A 20,177-nucleotide genomic window follows, 5' to 3' on the forward strand; every position below is an offset into this window, starting at 1 on the left:
ATCACTATTGATATTATCTTTAGAAGTCTAGACACAGGGAGGTGTTGGGTGTATTTTAGGTGAAATTAATTATGTGAAATTATGGAGGCCTGATACTTTACATGGATTTGGAATGTGATGCAGAACAATCCTACAGTCTTTTGTGTTCCATGGGGTTCCATGGACACCGTAGATTTCTTGGCAGATGAGTGTGTGTGGAGAGGGTTTCCTTAAGATAAGAAGGATGAATTAACTGGTTTGAATGAATTTACTTCACTGTTCTATTAGGGCAGGTGTGCGGAGCCTTTGACCTCCAGATGTTGCTGAACTACAACTCTTACCCTTGACTATTGGCTCTGCTTGCTGGGGCTGGTGGGAGTTGTAGTTCAGCAACATCTGGAGTGCTAAAGGTTCCCCACGCCTATATGAAGGCATGTATTGAGAAATCCACATTGGTTTTGCCTTCTTGGCAAGACAGCCTATATAGATGCTTCTACTTGGTCATCTGCTTCAGTGCACCACACACAAAACCCTTCCATGTTTGTGTTCTCTTTTTATAGAGTACTACAGAGAGGAATCACATGCCCCATGATGGGCATTCCTCCACAATGAAAGGAATAGGAATTAATAACTTAGAACTGAAGAGAGATGCATAAAATTCTGGGGAATGCTTATTCAGTTTGCATTGGTGATATTATTCTGTTCCCATTAATTATGAGAGGGAATAGCTCTGGGTTTTTGGCCACTGGGATTTTTGTCTGTGATACTCTCTTTTCCCAACATATTCATACAAATTGGTTGCATACATGTCTGAAATTCTTACTTTAATCTTTCAAATTCAACAGGAAAATAGTTCTGCTTGCTGGATGGGCACTGTTTTTGTTTCTTGCTTACAAAGTTTCCAAAACAGACAGAGAATATCAAGAATACAATCCATATGAAGTATTAAATTTAGACCCAGTAAGTAATATCCTTTACTATTTAATTTAGTTTTAATTCAGTTTGACATGTACAGAATAGAATAATAGGAAGGTTAAAGTAGATCTGAACATGCTCAGCTGCCTAAATGTAATAATACCATATACACCTTAGTTATTTTTTCGGATTAAGCAGTTTATAAAATTTTATAAATAAAAAAAATGGGGCACAACTTTCACATTTAAACCCCCCTGTAATTACGCATATATGCTTTCAAACACGATTCACTATTCAAAGTGCTCTGTAAGTTATACTTATAGATAAGCAATAAAATGAAGATGGTAGTGGTAGCAATGGCAGAAATTTGATAAGGGCATATCCTTCAGTCCTTTACAGTCTGGGTTGGCAGTTTTGGACTGACATGACTTTGGTGGGCAATCCGTGCTTGGGCCTGAACAGGGAGGTTGTATCCCCATTGATTCTTATGGGCTACTCAGAATTCTTTGGTTCCACTGAACCTATTGGGAAGAATTGAGCATGATACTAAGGTGATCATATCGTCAGGTCAAGTATTTGGGTTGGGGGAATCCCCTTTTCCTCCCCCACCGCATACTTATCTGGGGTGATCAATTTGGTTCTAACTGAATAAGAGTCCTTTCAGCATATAGCTGTAGACATGAACCCTTTGTGATACATCTTTGCCATCACTTTGATTGTCTATTGAGTGATGCTGAGAAAATTAGAGCAGGTGTCTTAAGCGGTAGAAGTTCTCATTAATAGGTTTGATATAACTAACTTGAAACTTTTACCTTAATAGGGAGCAACTGTGTCAGAAATTAAAAAGCAGTACCGTTTGCTATCACTGAAGTACCATCCAGATAAAGGAGGAGATGAAGTTATGTTTATGAGGATTGCAAAGGCTTATGCAGCGTAAGTTTCTTAATAAGTTCTGTATATAGGATGGGAGGTTGATAATGCAGGCTAATACTTGTTGATACTTAACATCATGATCTAAACCTGAGTCACTTCATCATGCGACGTCAGCAATTGCTGCAGTAACAGCCTAATATTGCTTGTACTGATTCTTGTCTTGCCCCAGCTAATTAGTATATCTCCTCCTAAATGAGTAAGTTGAAGTTGCAAAAAACCCAGCTTGTAAAGTAGATTAATATCATCGTCTAGCACTCAGGTCTATTGGTTTAGGAAATCTCATCTGATAGCTTTATTGTACTGACGTTTTGCTCATTTTGCCCCACCTTTACCCTCTAGCACTGCAGTCTCTGCTAAAATACTTTGTAAAACTCCAGAGACATGGTACAAATTTGCATGATTTCCATAAAGTTGGTGGTAAATTTGGAACTCTGTGCAGCCCTTTGCTGATAAACTTTCCCTTTTGTTTGTTTGGAATGAACATCTGGGTGGTCAAATAAGTTGTAGTCACTGAACAGCAGAGGTCACTGTTCCCTTAAGGAAGAGTCAAGGAAGTATTGAGGGGTTTTCTAACATGCTTTCTGCCTTCATTTGCTAGTTTAACTGATGAAGAATCTCGAAAGAATTGGGAAGAATTTGGCAATCCTGATGGGCCACAAGGTAGACCTATAACAACAACAACAACTTCTTCTTCTTCTTCTTCTTCTTCTTCTTCTTCTTCTTCTTCTTCTTCTTCTTCTTCTTCTTCTTCTGTCTCCCTTCTGATTGGGTTGCCCCAGCCACTCTATATATCTTTATCTATATATATGAGTTTATTTAGTACTCCAACTTTTGTCTGGTGGTGGTTGGAGTTTTATTCATTTTGTTCACTGTTACACATCTTTGCACCAACTGCACTTTCCCATACACCCAAATCTAGCATTTTTCACTGAGCCCCCCCCCCCCACTTAATTATCTAAATAACCAGCCTGGAAAATTTCTACATGTTTTGTTTTGCTTTGTGAATTGATTTTGATGGGTAAGAACCTCAGTTGCAGTCTTGTCCAGCACTTAATTCTATTAAATTACATGTAAATGAGTAACACTGACATAAATCATTGCTTATGTGCAGGCAGATATTGCAGACATAATATGCAATACTTTGTACGTGCAGTTTCCTTATTATGCCAGTACAGTCACACATGGTGTTCTCTGCCTGCAAAGAACCAACTCATGTGAAGCTCTAGCCAGGGAGCTGGCAGTTGTATGGTGAGTTCCAATTGCCATGGCATCAGCAGCAATTGCTCTGTAGTCATAGCTCTTCAGTAAGCAGCATAGCAGCAATTGCTCTGTAGGTATAGCTCTTCAGTAAGCTATTCAGCTGGTCTGAAACCAGATTGAAATGGTTCTGATAATCAGTATCATTCAGATGCGCTTGCATGGCAGCCACCTGATCACACTTTGGCCAAGAAGGCGATATTTGCAACTAGCCAATAGTTATTACAATTTTCCATGTCTAAGGAAAAGTTCTTTTAGGAGCAATCTCACAGCCTCCTGTTTCAAGGCAGCTGGGACTTGATTAGTTTCATAAAGGAGCATAAAGGAGCATTCACCACTTCCTGGACCCAGCTGGGATTCTCTGCCTGTACAGAATTCTTTTTCAAGTGGTTATTTTTTTTTTTTACACAAATCTGCTCACCCTTCCTCCTCCAAGTCCCTTTTGTTTCTTGGTGGATGTGAGGGAGTTGAATGGAAAGGGCCACCCTAATCTCTCAAGCCATGCATCAGTAGCAAAGGATTCCCATGAGGGTTAAGAACCTGAGCGCCAGCTCCCTGACTAGAACTCTAGAATATCCCAATAGTTTGTTCTGCACGAATGTGAAACTCTATATGTGACCGCACAGACGGTCGTTTCAAGAACTTTAGTTCCTGTTTTCCCAACATACAGGAAGTACTGGGATATTTTTTTTAAAACCCACAATATATACAGCTTACACAAATGCATGAATTCATTTGAGTTTACTGTCTTACTATTTCATAACCTGTTTTCTTGTCCTTTGCAGCTACAAGCTTTGGGATTGCGTTGCCAGCTTGGATTGTGGATCAGAAGAATTCTATTTTGGTATGGTAACATTCTGTTCTCTGCCAGATTAACTGTTCAAGCTGAAAACCACAGTGCAGATTACTTATGCGTATTCACGGGTTCTGTAGTAGTTTTCAGAAAGGTGACGATCCATGCATGCAGGATATTTATAAGCCTTGGCTTTTCTGTAACCAGCTGTGAGGAAGTGCTTATGCACTTGCCCATTCAGAGTTGTGGACTAGTTTTGTAAAGAGTTAAAATGCATCTAAAATGCTTCAGCCCTGGAATGGTGCACCCCTTGGAGTATTTAAAATGGTCTAGCAAGAAAAACTTAAGGTGGGCTTTCAGTACAAATCTTAAAATATCCTACTTGATTGCTTGTAAGTTTCTGAAATTTTTACTTTAAGTGCTCAGTGGTTTAGTCCTTCAAACACCTTAACATATGGCTGTAATGGTGAAGACTGATTGCTCTATCTGTAATTACTTATGGCTTGGTCAGAGTGTCTGATTTTCTCCCATTATATTCTTCTAGGTCCTGCTTGTTTATGGATTGGCATTTATGGTTATTCTTCCAGTGGTTGTGGTAAGTATTTAGGAAAGGGAAAAGGTACATTTTGGTAAAAGCTGGGGCTGCAGGCTCACTGGGCTTACAACCATATTCCACCTGCTCATTTATTGGCCCTGCAAGCACACTTTTACAATGCAGAGTGTCAGAACTGGAGGCTATATTATTTTGACATATTTCAATGAAATTAATAGCTGTCACTTTTTCCTGTCTTGAATGTTTTAGGGTTCCTGGTGGTATCGATCAATACGCTACAGTGGAGACCAGATTCTCATCCGCACCACCCAGATTTATACCTATTTTGTTTATAAAACAAGAAACATGGATATGAAAAGTAAGTTTCAAAGCACCAGTTAAAAGGATGAATTGTTGAATTCTGCACTCATTTGACTGTTCTTCAGCGTTTAAAAATGTAACTCTCTGTGTGGATTGCCTAAGCATTCAATGGATCAATGTTTCAGTATGCTTAGGGGTTTCCTTTAGAATGCTGCTCAGTTCCTTCAGGGAGACATGAGAACTTAGGATGGTAAGTAAAGTGGTGCTGCCACTTTAGACTCAGGTGGAGATTTGCATGACTTAATGGTCTTCCTCCTATAACCCTCTCTTGCCACATATAAAGAATTAACACATCTGAGTGAAAGCTAGGCTAAAACAGTTTTCCGTGAAATACAGATTCTAATGCAGATTTTTTTTTTTAGCAGTTATGTGAGCTTCTCCTTGCAGTGGTACAGTTCAGATATATGCCTGCCTACCTCAGTGAGAACTAGGCCCATTGTGGTTGCTGAGAAAACAGCTTCCGCCAGCTTTTATTGTATCCTGATTTCCTTGTCTGGAAGCAGACATGCGGGCAGTGGGAAGGCATGCTAACACTTTTTTTGGGAGCTGGGCAACTGTAGTAAAAGGGTATTTCCAAATGCTTGCTTTGTATTTATATTCTGGTTTTCTTTGCAGGGCTTATAATGGTTTTAGCAGGTGCTTCCGAATTTGACCCGCAGTATAATAAAGATGCAACAAGCAGACCTGTAGACAACATTCAAATACCACAGGTTTGCTATTGCTGAGAAACGTTAAACTACGTGTGTTGGTGCCAAAATATGATTTAGTTAACCCCCTTCCGTTTGTCGTTTCAGCTAATCAGGGAAATTGGCAGCATTAATCTGAAGAAAAACGAACCTCCTCTTACCTGTCCTTACAGCCTGAAGGCCAGAGTGCTCTTACTGGCTCACCTTGCCAGAATGAAAATTCCTGAGACTCTTGAACAAGGTACCTTGCTTGAGAAACCACAACAGCATAAGGCTAGAACTAGGCCTTGAAGTGGAGCATGTCAAGTCATAAGTTCTGGTCTTATCACTCTCTTGGTTTTTATGGCCAGGCATGTGTGCACTGTATTTTTTTAAAAAAAGAAAAACCACAAAGGGATCCATATTCCATGCTAAGAAAGTGGAATTATGCAGCCTGATAAATACACTGAATAACTTACTTTCATTAGGCATCATTTATAGCTTTTAGTCCTGGAAACCATCTTGCACATTTGAAATCTTGCCTCTACCCCTGGGCATATCAAAACCTCTCTGGCTTCTGAGGTCTGAAGCTGCACCAAGCAAAATTGGCTTCCCCACTCAGATGTCAAAGAGAGAAATAATTATACGACCTTCCGTAATATCTGAAGGCAGCCCTGTATCGGGAAGCATTTCATGTGCTGTTTTCATTCTGTTGTGTTTTTGTATATTCTGTTGATAGCTGCCCAGAGTAGCTGGGGCAACCCAGTCAGAGGGGCAAAATTGGACACAAACCAATTTGGAAGTTTCAGGCTCTCATGTGGATGAAAGTGTCACAAACTGTGAATCTTTCTTTTGACCTCTTGAATCAGACTTCTTAGGGCTTTAGGGGTTTTTTTTGGGGGGGGGGGGTTATTACAGGGTTGAGAAGAGGTAAGTGTTGCAAATATATCACCTCTCACAACCCTGCTCCCCCCTTTTTTTTTCAGAAAGGAAAAACACTTTCTCACCCACCTATGGAGTTCCTGTTGATTAGGCCTCCTCAGTGTCATTGCAGTATTATTTTGAAGTGCAGCATTTTACCTTTCTGTTTCTATCCATTTACTTAGGGTCACATAAAGGGGCACACTCAGACACTACTGGGTTGGGGAGCTAAAATGTCCCTCTGCTCTTGATAACTCCAACCATTAAAAAAAAAAATCAAAACCTGCTCCTATCTTGTCTAATTCATTTGGACACAATGGTCACAGAGTAGGACGGAGCTCCAAGGAAGGGACTTAGTTCAGTGTTAGCTCACCTGTTGGTTGCATGTTGAAGGTTTCAGGTTCAATTTCTGGTGCCTCCCTAGAGAGCTGCTGCCAGTTGGTGTAAGCAATACTAAACTAGATGGACCAATGGTCTGAATTGGTATGAGGTAGCTCCCTGTGTTGCTGTTGCTTGAAAGAGGCCATTTCAGCACTTGTTTGACAAGTTGCGCCTTCTACAATTCCCTCCCTTTTTATTAGCCTACACAGCAAAGGTGACTAACCTGTGGCCCTCCAGATGTTTTTGGACTACAGTCCCAGCCACAAACGCCGGTGATCAGGGATATTGTAGACCATTATCATCTGGAGGGAGGAGAGAGATGTACATACAGTAAAGCAATTGAAAGTGATCATGCTTTAGTTTTAGGTATATCTTAAGTATAAGATTGTTCTAAAGGGTGACACGATTTTGAAAAAGTGGGATGGGCTACACATTATGACACTTCTGTCTGTATAAACATAAGGAACATATGGAAAGGAGATATTAATAGCAGTATAACATAATCAAAAAATGAGACAAAAGCTACACTGTGTGGCAAGATTTACCTTATATACAGAATTGTTGAATGTCTTGCAGATCAGCAGTTTATCTTGAAAAAGTGTCCTGCTTTGCTTCAAGAAATGGTTAATGTAATCTGCCAACTAATCATAATGGCACGTAGCCGTGAAGGTAAGAATAAGCTTTATTATATTCCAGCTTGTAAAATATACCTTCACACCCTCATGAATTCTACAAGATATCGATAATTCCCCCCTCAGAATAATTTGTTTCTAGGAGATACAGGCAATTTATTAGGGAAATAGTTATAGAAAGAAGTAGCCAATTTTCTGTAAAGAAAGAGAAATGTTCTTATGTGAAGTTGGCATTTCATGTATTGTTTTTTTAAAAAAGGCTTTTACTGACTTATGTCAAATCAATATCTAAGGGAGGTCTCCAACAAAGTAGTTACATTAGCCCAAAGATTTCCATTTGCACAACTGACCTTAACCCCCCTCTCCTCCCCTTGCCCTTCAGAACAGATTTATGGGGTACAGAGTGTGAGGAGGGGGGAATTCTGTTGCACTACTAGAAGTCCTTGTGCTAATGGAACTACTTCATACCACCCTAAATATTTATTTTGAAAATAAGATACTAAAGTGGGTATTAAACTGTGTTGCATTACTACACAAAACTTTGAAACAAAACAGTATTTTTTTTTTAAAAAAAACCAGTCTTCCCCCTTTTAATGTTCTCTCCAGTTTCACTGAAGTATATAGTACAACCTTAGAGAATTGACGTATTTAGTAAAAACGCTTGTTGTATTAATTCCTGAGTTACTGAAATGTCTCACTAACAGTTAAGTATACATTATTTTTCTCCTTCTCTCCCATTCCTCCAGAAAGAGAGTTTCGTGCTCCATCATTGGGTTCTCTGGAAAACTGCATGAAGCTTTCACAGATGACTGTTCAAGGGCTTCAGCAGTTTAAATCTCCACTCCTCCAACTCCCACACATTGAAGAGGACAATCTCAGACGGGTTTCTAATCATAAAAAGGTAAGGTTCTGTAGGTCATCAGGAGCCATGTTCAAACCAACTTGCTCTATCTGTGACTTGGAAAAAGTTAATTCCACAATGCCTTGACTCCGTTACTTAATTTTCCAGAGAGTGCCACTGTTCATATTTTCTGTTTCCACTGTGATAGATGTTAGCAATATCAATAAATTATGTGGTAGTGGGTTTTATTTTTGGAAAATAGAATTTTTGCTCTTTTTTTTTACCCAGTACAAAATCAAAACCATCCAAGACCTGGTGAGTTTAAAAGCATCGGATCGCCACAATTTACTGCACTTCCTTGAAGATGAAAAATATGAAGATGTTATGGCTGTCCTTGGCAGTTTTCCACATATCAACATGGATATAAAACCCCAGGGTAGGTGGTGTTCTAAATGTCCGCTCTTCATTATTTGGTATGCATTCATGGTGCACTTAATGGTGTCTGTAGAATTTAAATTGTTTAGCCTTAAGGAATTGCAGATTTCCTGCATTCTGTAGTCTTAGATTTAGAGTTTGAGAAAGCGCTAGCTTGCAAGCCTATCTTGGACTGCCAATGGGTCCAATTTGGCCTACAAAGTCGTTTCTCCTTTGCCATGCCCACTTACCAATCAGAAGACATCATCAGGTAACATCAGTTGATGGGCAGAGAGTCCAATCCTGTGCCTCAACAGCATATTTCCTGTGAGGAACACTCTGGTGAACCAAACACCTCTCCACATGCCTTGTGCCACATTCAGAAAGTCCCTTGAGTCTTAACTTTCAGTTGGATGGGTGGTTAAAGGTGCCAGTGAGGGCTTTAAGTTGCATTTTCAAACTTCTTTTAAGATATTCTCAAGTAGGATTGCAGTCATAAATTTGACAGCTGAGTGAAGCTTATTTACAAGGAAGCTATTAAATTGGGGTGAAAACCAGTGTAAATTGATGTATCCTTTCACCCCTTCCTCTTCCTTCCCAAGTTTTGGATGACGAGGACAGCAACAACATCACAGTAGGATCGCTCGTTACAGTTTTGGTCACCCTAACAAGACAGACAATGGCAGTAAGTATTCTTATTTGCACACATTATTTTTGGGTTCAGACTTTCAAAAATGTATATTGAGCAAAAAAAACTTACTTCCATCTAACTGCACATCTGGTTCATAAATTGAGCAGCCGTGGTCAATGATACGCCCTGAGTCATCATTGATGGCCAAGGACCATATTTTAGTGGTAGAGCCCCTGCTTTGCCTACAGAAGGTCCCATGTTCAATCCCTGGCCTCTCCAAGTAGGGCTGGGAAAGGCCCTACTTGGAGACCTGAAGACCTCAGGACTGTCTGAAACTCAGCAGTACTGAGCTAGATGGGATCAGTGGTCTCTATATAAGGCAGGTTCCGATGTTCTCATGTATTAAGGGTCACTGAAGATAAAACACCAGAGAGAAGAAAATTTCAGATCTCACGTTCACATACTTTTTTGTGCAGTCAGCCTCATATACTCAGCTGCCAATCATTTGGAAAGCAAGTGATTTCATGGTGGTTAACCAATTTTGTAGACTGGATGTAGGATAATAATAATAATAATAATAATAATAATAATAATAGTATTTATTTATACCCTGCCGATCTGGGCAGCTCCCAACAGAATATTAAAAACACAATAAAACATCAAACTTTAAAAGCTTCCCTAAACAGGGCTGCCTTCAGACGTCTTTTAAAAGTCAGATACATTGGTACCTCAGGTTACATACGCTTCAGGTTAAGAACTTTGCTTCAGGATAAGAACAGAAATTGGGCTCTGGTGGCGTGGCAGCAGCAGGAGGTCCCATTAGCTAAAGTGATGCTTCAGGTTAAGAACAGTTTCAGGTTAAGTACGGACCTCTGGAACAAATTAAGTACTTAACCTGAGGTACCACTGTAGTTGTTTGTTTCCTTGACATCTGATGGGAGGGCGTTCCACAGGGCGGGTGCCACTACTGAGAAGCCTCTCTGTTAATAACTAGAATCTTCATATGTTTGAGGAGTGAGCTAGTGCCTTGCCCATCGGAACATTGAGTCGATCATGAATTCATGTCGTTGGTATTGTGAAACTATTAGACTTTGCTTGCCTCCCTATTCAGGAAGTATTCGAAAAAGAGCAGTCGACCTGTTCAGCTGAAGAGCAGCCTGCGGAGGATGGCGTAAGTTCAGAACTAGTGGTTTTGGGTGACTATGTTGCATCTCAATGAGCTCCTTATGTTAGAAAGAAGTGGAAATACAGCTACATTAAAAGCATGCTCCTCTGCTGTTTGCATAAATATCCCACTTAACCCTGTCTCACTTAACCATGGCTGTCAAGAGCAGTGTGATCGATGTTGGAAACTAGAGCAGATCTGTGCCTGCTAAATCTCGCGTGCAGCCACCATTTCTAATGATAGTTATGCAGTGTCTTGTCTCATCTTGGCTTGCCTTTCTCATTGCCTTGGCTTTTCCCTCCACCAGCTGACATGTAGCATGTGTTGTCCATTGGCACTGGCGAGGCTGGCTATCAAACGGAATGCTCTGAGATCCAGAGGTGTCCTGGCGGATACTGCTGCCCGAAGGCTTGCTACTTTGCTACAAACTTAAAAGGCTCTGAGGTTATCGGTTGTAACCTTGAAAGCAGCTTGACGTGGAAGCGTCCACTCTTGATGTTAAACCCTTGTTTACTTTGCAGCAAGGCGATGCTAACAAAACGAAGAGCAAAGGATGGCAGCAGAAGAACAAAGGGACAAAGAAGGCTTCAAAGTCAAAGAAGAAGAAAGTTGTGAAAAAGAAGCCTGCACCAGCCCCTCTTCAGCAGACGAAGCAGCAGAAGCAAAAGCAAGCAAATGGAGTTGCAGGGAGTGTATGTATCAACACAGATGGGAGTGGGGAGGAGCGGCTAAGCTATGGGACCTAACAGAGAGGACTGACTAAAAACCTAGGGAAAAGTAGAGCAGTGTTTAAGGCAGCCCTTTTAGAAGTCAATATCAAGCCAACAAGCTGCATATTGTAGGCAGTGTAAAACCACCTTACTCAGGTTAGAAAAAACTCAGGTTAGAAAAAACAATGCTGTTATTCAGGATTCGAAGGCAGGCCCCTATATCAGTTGACAGAAATTAATGTTGCTGTCCATCCTTATCTAGGACTCGCAGAGCGGAGACGGGTGTGTATATATATTACATCACACACACACATATGTTTATCTAGGAATAAAAACTGCAGTATATCAGACTTTGATTTTAGATAGAATTTGATAACATGGCTTCATTTGTTTCATTAGGAAATATTAGTTGTCAGCCTTTTCGTAAGATTTTTCTAACCGTTCTTTGAAGAGATGGACATGGCTACAGCAGAGGCCAGGAACCTTTCACCTGCGGGCCACTTTTGGCCTGTAAAGCCGTTTTCCCCAAACCATGACTGCCTGTCCCACACAAGACATCATCTGTGACATCATGTGTAGGGCAGGTAGAGACATGGCTGCCAGTGCAGTTGGGGGCATTGAAGTGTGCTCCTGATTTTGCATTGGCAAGAGAAAGCAGGTTTTGTCTTTACTGCCCATCAGCTGTTGGGTGATAGAGCTAAAATCTACTGCATCGACTGCATGTGGCACTTTGAAGTCCCAAATCACTTAGCATAATTGTGACATCGAGTGATTGACAGGTGGCAGTACTGCCTGCCTATCAAATTTGTCCTGCAGTGCTGAAAAGCCATCCATGAAATGGAAGGATTCAGTGCAGTATTTGAACAAATCTTCTGTTCCATCTTATGCCATCAGTGTCAGAGCTCTTGAGTACTGTTATTAAAGTAATCACAGGATTGTCCTTTTTCTGTAGGAAGTTGTAAAGGAAGACGAAGATGAAGTTTCTGATAAAGGGAGTGAATCTGATGAAGATGACACTAATAGAGACTCTTTAAGTGACAAAGATGATGGAAGCGACAGAGACTCCGACAGAGAACAAGACGAGAAACAAAGCAAGGATGATGAAGCTGTAAGGCTCACTTGTCAGTGTGTGATGTCATTGCAATGTAACATCAATAATAGGATGGTGGTCGGCTGATTATAACCATGTGTACTGGGAAAACTTTTTTGTCGTTAAGAGGGCCGTCAGAGTTCTTGCATCTGTGAAAAGGGGGAAATGCTGTTTCTCAGCTAAGAGCATCGTTGAAGGGAATAAATCAAAGACTGCTAGTCATGATAAGCACTCCAGTATCAGAAGCAGTCTGCTTCTGAATATCAGTTGCTAGGAATCACAAGTGGAAAGAGTGCTGCTGTGCTTGGGTCCTGCTTGTGGGCTCCCAATAGATACCTGGCTGGCCACAGTTCATAAAATGCTGGATTAGATGGGCCATTGGTCTTTACCAGGACTGTTCTTATGCTGGAAAAACACACAGACGCACATTTGTATGCACATCTCGATAATGGATGAGCTTCCTGTATAATTCCTCATATAAAATCTCCACTCTGCATTAGAAGCTATGATAGTACTGTATAGTAATTATTGCATTGCATACGTTTGTGCACGCTTGGTTCTAGAACTAGAATTCTGGAAGACTGTGTCTCAGCAATGTATAGGCTACTGCTTATAATATTTTAAGTGTAGAGAGGACTGATGGGTGAGGAAAAGAATTGGATAGAATTAGAATTAGATAGAAACTTTGTCCTATCATCATTGTCAGTAACATTAAGATGTTTGTATTCCTGTTTTCATTCACCTACACTTCCTACCACGTTGTGAAATTACTTTCTAAAATATGCTGAATACCTCTTCTCTCTCCATTAGGAGTGGCAGGAATTACAGCAAAGTATACAGCGCAAGGAACGGGCTCTCTTGGAAACCAAATCAAAAATAACCCATCCTGTGTACAGTCTCTACTTTCCTGAGGTCAGCAGATGGAGAGCTAAATAATGTTGCATTGAAATCATTCTCCTTTTGACAAGTTATAAAGCCAATTTAAGTATAAAACTTGATTCTGAAATTAATATTATAAAGCTTTTTTAAAAAGCTTTCATGACAGTTGTTCACAAAATAAGGGAGACCTGAAGACTTCAAACTCTGCAGTACCTGGCTATCTTTCTGCACAGCCATACTCTTATACTTCCCCCATTTGTTCAGGAGCAGTTCCCAATGTGTTGTTCTTGTAAAGTGGTATAGGAAACTGCAGTCTCTCGAGTTTTACTGGGGATCTTGGCAATAACATGCTGTACTCTCTGCAGAATGTTGAGCTGGGATTTGCTGAGGTTGTATCTTCTCATTATACTACTAAATAAGCTATTTCTTGATAAGTGGAGCTAAGAACTGCACAGGTTGCCGTGGAACCTTGCCCTCATATTCAGTTCCATAAACATACTGATTTCCTGGCATGCTCATGTTTACCACCCATCTGCTTGAAAAGAGCATTGCCCACTCCACAGGTAGTGTGCCAGCTGAATCCAGACATGCACTCTATTCTATCGGTGATCTGCTTAAAAAGGAAACCTTTAGAACAGAAATCTAAATCTTTCTTGTCAAGCAGTGCCAAATATTGGGCAACATGCTTAGTTTTGTCTGACACTTAAGACTGCTCTGTTTCTTCAAAATTGTGCCAATCTCATTAATATTGGCTTGCCATATGAACAGTTTATTCTTTGTTCATCTGCCATGCTAGAGTGCAGAACTAGCCATTGTGATTAATATTTTAGTAACACAACAGCCTTTATTTTTTTGAAAACAATTGCTCTCTTTTTAATCCCTATTTAGAGAGTGTTTTGTACCATTGGGAGTGCAAATTAACACACAGCAGTTAGATCTGTGGAAATTGGAAACACTGGAATTCTGTTTACACAAAATTAAGTACCACAAAACTGAAACAAGCAGACCCTTCTATGAAAGGTAGAAATATTGACCCCTAACAGAGTGCTCATGGTCAGGATGCCAGCTGCTTCCTCTTTGAGGTCACTATAACTTGTGGTGGGCTCAAGCAGGCCAGCTTAACCTACTAAAACTCCTGGAAGTCACAGAGAACCCCATCCCTATTTGGATATTTCTGGGAGGGGGGCGTTGTACATGTAAGAATGGACACTTCACTGTTCACCTGAGCATTTGATGCCTGTCTGTTCCTGTTGTGACCCTATTTGGCTCAGTCATGTTGGCACTCAAACACCTGAGTCTACTATTAAAAGAAACAAATAGATACCAAAGATGGACAGGACAGGCAGTACTGGCGTGGTCATGGAGACGACCCTGTTATGGACTCTCTAGATCTCTCTTCTTAAGTGGCGTTTAATCTATGCAATTTAGGCCTAGTTATTTCAAGCAGTTGGTAAGGCGATAAATCGGTGTGCCAAGTATATTATTTATTATTAGTTTACTATTTTATTTTGTCTACTTATTCAACACTTACTAGATCTAAAATATCGAAATGGTTTACAATAAGGAGTCAGAGACTAAAGCAGTGAAGAGTCAAGGGGTCTGTATCCCTTTGTAATGCAGGTGGCAGCTCTCATATGATTGGGCAGAGGATTCTGACACAGAAGACAAGCATGTAAAGGAAAAAGCTAGGCTTAGAACCCTCCTTCCCAAGATCTAGCTTTCTGTATTCATAAAGGGGCAATCCATATTGACAACTTCTAACCTCAGTCTAAATCAGGCTTCCTCAACCTCGGCCCTCCAGATGTTTTGAGACTACAATTCCCATCATCCCTGACCACTGGTCCTGCTAGCTAGGGATCACGGGAGTTGTAGGCCAAAAACACCTGGAGGGCCGAGGTTGAGGAAGCCTGATCTAAATAAAGTAGTATAGTTGAGACCCAAACCTAGCACTTCATCTGTGCTTTCCAAAAACGTCACTGCCTAAAATGGCAATATTTTGACTCCCTGGTCTGTATTAAGGGTAGTGAGGTGCAGCGAGGAAGAAGCTAAGAAAGCTTTCTTGGGATGAGCCAATTCATCAAAGCGCTTGCAGCTCCTGCTGAATGTACAAAAATGCACAAGTTTTCAAATTGAAAATTCAGTTTCACTGATCTAGGTAAGGCTTTCTTTTTTCTTTTTCTTTTTTCTAACGTCCTCCCTATTTTTCTCCTGAACAGGAAAAGCAAGAATGGTGGTGGCTATATATAGCAGATAGGAAGGAACAAACGCTAATATCTATGCCATATCATGTGTGTACACTAAAAGATCGGGAAGAGGTAAAGTATCATGTTACTTTCCAACATTTCTTTGAACCACTGGTGTAGCAGTAAGATACTTATTCCCATTGACACTCTTATTCTTAATAAAACACCCCCAAACCCAGCAAGTATAAGTCTCTCCTCTCTTCCAAGGGAAAGGAGCTACACCTCTCAAAAGTAGATACAAATCATTAATAAAAGAGAACTAATAATGGCTGCTGTTTAACTTGTTGAGCGATCATGGGGCACCCATTATTGTTGTTGTTGGTGGTGGTTATTGGTTTCTATTGATTTATTAGTTTATTTCTTGCTTGTTCAGTATAGGATATTTTGTTTTTAAATGTTTGATGCTTTGTTGTGTTTTATATATGTTGTAAGCCACCCAGAGTGGCTGGGGAAACCCATCAAGATGGGCAGGATATGAATTTTAAAAATATTGTTATAATGTTATGATGATTATGGGCTTTTCTGTTCATTTTATCAAAACTGTTTCACAGCTCTGCTTGTAAATGTCTGCTTATAACTTGATGTTGTTGTGGATTAATTTTGTCTCTAGGTAGAACTAAAGTTTCCTGCACCTGGCAAACCTGGAAACTACCAATATACGGTTTATTTAAGATCAGATTCCTACATGGGCTTGGACCAGATTAAACCATTGAAGGTATGCTGTCTTAACACTTGCGGGTTTGGGAGGGGAGTTTTTGCAAATTCACTGCAGAGATTGAAGGTGACTGTTGCTATATAGAGTTTAATGTACACAGTCTTGTGCTATTCTACAATTGTGATTTCTTCATCAATGCTGGGTTTTTCATTTAACCAAAGGGTCGTTTATCTTGTTCTGCTTAAGCACAAGCAATGAGATCCAAAGATTGCGACTTCATTTACAACTGCAAGTTTAAAAAATCTCTAACTTGGCTTACCACCCAAATATATGCATATCAATGCAGTCACACACAGATCAGTGATAGAGCCATTTACAATGCAAAACTAAGATAAAACTGCCTTCGGGGTACCAAAAACAGATCTAGAAGCTTTGGTGTGTGCATTTCCCTGTGTAAATGCATTCCTGCTTGCCACTGATAGCACTTCCTTCCGTTAGAAGAAGGAGGTGGAAGTAGTGCCTTCCCAGGAAGTGTGTATTGTGGTTTCTTGCCTGGAAGAAGAGCTTTTCCCAGAGATTTTGTTCCACAAATGAGCTCTGCTTGATCAAAAGGCTTCCCCTCTTATCTCATTCTTGCGGCAGTGCACATCTGTGTGCATATCTACAAGAGCAGTTATTTCTGTTCCTCCTTGGCTGGGACCTAAAGGATCACAATCTGCATGCATTAAGATACTGGTAGGAAACATTTATCTCTCAAGAGAGAGAGAGAGATTCAGATATATCAGATGGAGTGGGGTCAGGGGTCCCTTACAAGGGGCTATTTAAGAGTGCTGGGGAACATAGTGGGGAAGACAGTGCCAGTAATTCCCTTTTGCAAGTGTCCCTTCCACTTACACTAGCGTTAGATACAATCCAGGATAGCAGTGCCACTTGCAGAGCCACTTCAGTGCGACATCCGGGGATGTAAAAATGAACTAGTTAGGAGTCTACTTTTCTTTTTAAAAAAATAATTGTAGTATGTAAATGAGCCGTTTATATGAGCTAAAGCAGATTGACTCCTGCTGACGGAGCCCCTTAATAATAATAAAAATAATAATAATAATTTTATTATTTATACCCCGCCCATCTGCCTGGGTTTCCCCAGCCACTCTGGGTGGCTTACAGCATATCTAAAAACATAAAACACCAAGCCTTAAAAACCTCCTGATACAGGCTGCCTTCCAGACGTCTTCTAAAAGTTGTGTGATTCTTGATCTCCTTGACATCTTGGATGGGAGGGCGTTTTACAGGGAGGGCGCCCCTGCCGAGAAGGCCCTCTGCCTGGTTCCCTGTAACTTCACTTCTTGCAGTGAGGGAACCAGTAGAAGACCCTCGGAGGAGGACCTCAGTGTCCGGGCAGAATGATGGGGGTGGAGACGCTCCTTCAGGTATACTGGGCCGAAGCCGTTTAGGCTTTAAAGGTCAGCGCCAACACTTTGAAATGTGCTCGGAAATGTACTGGGAGCCAATATGGTCTTTCAGGACCGGTGTTATGTGGTCTCGGCGGCCGCTCCCAGTCACCAGTCTAGCTGCCGCATTCTGGATTAGTTGTAGTTTCCGGGTCACCTTCAAAGGTAGCTCCACATAGAGCACATTGCAGTAGTCCAAGCAGGAGATAACCAGAGCATGCACCACTCTGGCGAGACAGTCCGCGTGCAGACAGGGTCTCAGCCAGTGTACCAGATGGAGCTGGTAGACAGATGCCCTGGACACAGAATTATTTTGGTCATTGGGCTGTCACTGGGCTCCATCTTTTGGCTTCTCTGCTTCGGCACTTTCCCTTGAAGTTTATTGTTTATCATTAGGCTTGCTGTGTGTGTACAAAGTACTGTACTGAATTATTATTATTATTAGTATTAGTATTAGTATTATTAGCCTTGTAACATAATTCATAATTCTGTAAGCCCCAGCAACTTAAATAAAATAATTCATCTCTGTGTTCTAACTCGCTTCCATCCTTTTCTGGACAATCTCTCAAACTCTATTTGCAGCTGGAAGTTCATGAAGCTAAACCAGTGCCAGAAAACCATCCACAATGGGATACAGCAATAGAGGGAGATGAGGACCAGGAAGACAGTGAAGGTTTTGAAGACAGTTTTGAGGAAGAGGAAGAAGAGGAAGAGGAGGATGACTAAAACAGTACCATGAACTAACTTGTGTTACACGGGATATCTCTACAAACTTTTGACCTGGGAAGGGATAAAACAAAAACAGTGCAGAAGTACTGAAGATGGATTTTTTTTTTTTTTTAAAGTTTCTCTTTACCAATTATGAGTGCTTTATGTAACTTCCCAGTGGAGGTCTTTTGATCAGTTGGTATAACCTGGAAGATGCATAGGGCTCTTTTACAGCCTTTAAGTACAGGACGGTGCATTTATTTCAACTGAAAATAAAAGCTTTTTTATTCTAAATGTCCAGACGTGTGGGCTATGTTGTCTGATCAACTTTTGGTCCAATATATTAAGAGGTACTATTATTAAATAGAAGCAATCTTTAAATCAACTTTTCACACTAGAAAGTTTATTTTATACGTTGAAGCCTCCTGTTGAAATTAACACCCCCTTGAGTTTCTGTTTTGGTAAAATCCAAAAGCAGTTTTGCAGTGATACATGAACATTACTGAAGCTGAGATTTATAGCTTTAAACTTTCTGTTTTGTTTTGGACTTCAGAATTGGCATCCTACCATTAGTTGGGGACATTCCATATTGTCATGAGGGCTGATTTTTTTTTTAAAAAAAGACGTAATCTACCTTAAGCAGAGGGGAACTTTTGCCCCATACTCTCATGCAGGTTATAAATGTTTCTGAATCTTTCAATGGCTTAAAGCATATTTAAGCAACTAATATCAGCAAATCATACAGAATTTATTTATTTTGATAAAACTGTATGTATCAAATGACTGTGGGACCATATGTTACTCAGTGTGGTGGCTTAATACATAACACCTTTTACAAAAGGTAACAATTATCAAAGCTGACATTCTTGGCTTTTAATCTACCTTAACCCTGTCAGAAGCCTTTTAGGACAGACACATAAGGCACGCTAAGATGGTATGTTTTTGTATTTATTGAGAACAATTCAAAATAAACTGGACTAAATTTGATAAACCGGCATTACAGCAGTGCATTTTTCCTCTCTATTGAGGGCCGAACAGGGATGCTAGCATGGAGAACCAGGCTTCATTCTCAACATAAATAATTGTTTTCGATTTTTAAGTGTATTTCTGGAGCGTTCTGTGAAAGATAAGCAAAAACTTACTACGAATTTCACTTTCTGCCCACATGTAAAGGTAATAACTATTGATGTGGTTAGAAGCTATAGAAATACATCTGAATGTCAATCATGTAGTAAGATTTTTATAGCTATATATTGAGGAACTGCAAGACTGAAATACTGTAAAACATTTGTGACAAATTAGTTTGTCATAACAGGAACATTTCCATATAATGGAAGCTGCCCAAAAGCCAAATGAGCTGCTCACTAATTTGTGACCTTGTTTATGAAATAGAGGATTGTCACTTTAAATGCAAACTTACATTGATAATATTTCTTTGTAATTGCAATAGTTGCAAATAAAATTTGAAAAATGTCCTAAATGCGAAAATGGTTTCATTAAAAAAAAAAAAAGCAAAAACCCTGTGCTAAGATGTTTTCCAATTTAAATTGTAGTGAATGGATGCAGTCCATAAGTATGTGTGTGCACAAGATAGAAACGTGTGTTCAAGATTTGGGCTCAGTTTTCTGTTCCAGCTGCACACCACACCTAAAGTGTCAGACCATTAAGTGTCAGAGCACAACAAAAAATGTGTGATACAAAATGGCTTGGGGCAGAAAAAACCATCATTGTCTTCAGAATTAAACAAGCCTTGACTTAAACTATAGGTTAGAACAGTATCCCCCAACGTGGTGCCTTTCATATGTTTTGGAAGATCTCTTTCATTTCCTTCTTTTCTTTCTGTTTATGCTTCCAGAACATTGGGAAATTAGTTTTCCCAGGGGCCCCTTGTGTCATGCTGTGCCCAGGCCTTATTCTTACTGACAATGTGTTGTTATGGGATAGGGTGCAGTAACCTAGCAGGCTTGTTCCAACTCTTGTGTCTTAAGTATTTTTGCTCGACTT

General features: G+C 40.2%; 1 protein-coding gene across 1 annotated transcript in view; it reads left to right on the forward strand.

Annotated features, from left to right (window-relative positions):
• The window catches only part of SEC63 (SEC63 homolog, protein translocation regulator), a 30,467-nt gene extending 10,814 nt beyond the window's left edge, over window positions 1-19,653 (forward strand). The window contains exons 3-21 of the mRNA XM_083433493.1: window positions 825-939; window positions 1,715-1,827; window positions 2,426-2,487; window positions 3,870-3,928; window positions 4,422-4,472; window positions 4,680-4,788; window positions 5,406-5,500; window positions 5,585-5,717; window positions 7,334-7,426; window positions 8,136-8,290; window positions 8,519-8,666; window positions 9,247-9,329; window positions 10,387-10,446; window positions 10,962-11,132; window positions 12,103-12,258; window positions 13,051-13,152; window positions 15,336-15,434; window positions 15,973-16,077; window positions 18,048-19,653. Coding sequence (XP_083289619.1) covers window positions 825-939; window positions 1,715-1,827; window positions 2,426-2,487; window positions 3,870-3,928; window positions 4,422-4,472; window positions 4,680-4,788; window positions 5,406-5,500; window positions 5,585-5,717; window positions 7,334-7,426; window positions 8,136-8,290; window positions 8,519-8,666; window positions 9,247-9,329; window positions 10,387-10,446; window positions 10,962-11,132; window positions 12,103-12,258; window positions 13,051-13,152; window positions 15,336-15,434; window positions 15,973-16,077; window positions 18,048-18,191 — 2,053 coding nt within the window. The 3' untranslated portion in view covers window positions 18,192-19,653. The remainder of the gene's footprint in view (window positions 1-824; window positions 940-1,714; window positions 1,828-2,425; window positions 2,488-3,869; window positions 3,929-4,421; window positions 4,473-4,679; window positions 4,789-5,405; window positions 5,501-5,584; window positions 5,718-7,333; window positions 7,427-8,135; window positions 8,291-8,518; window positions 8,667-9,246; window positions 9,330-10,386; window positions 10,447-10,961; window positions 11,133-12,102; window positions 12,259-13,050; window positions 13,153-15,335; window positions 15,435-15,972; window positions 16,078-18,047) is intronic.
• The last annotated feature ends 524 nt before the right edge of the window (window positions 19,654-20,177 follow it).

This window comes from Podarcis tiliguerta (assembly GCF_965153285.1).
Source record: "Podarcis tiliguerta genome assembly, chromosome: 3".
NCBI classification, from domain to species: domain Eukaryota; kingdom Metazoa; phylum Chordata; class Lepidosauria; order Squamata; family Lacertidae; genus Podarcis; species Podarcis tiliguerta.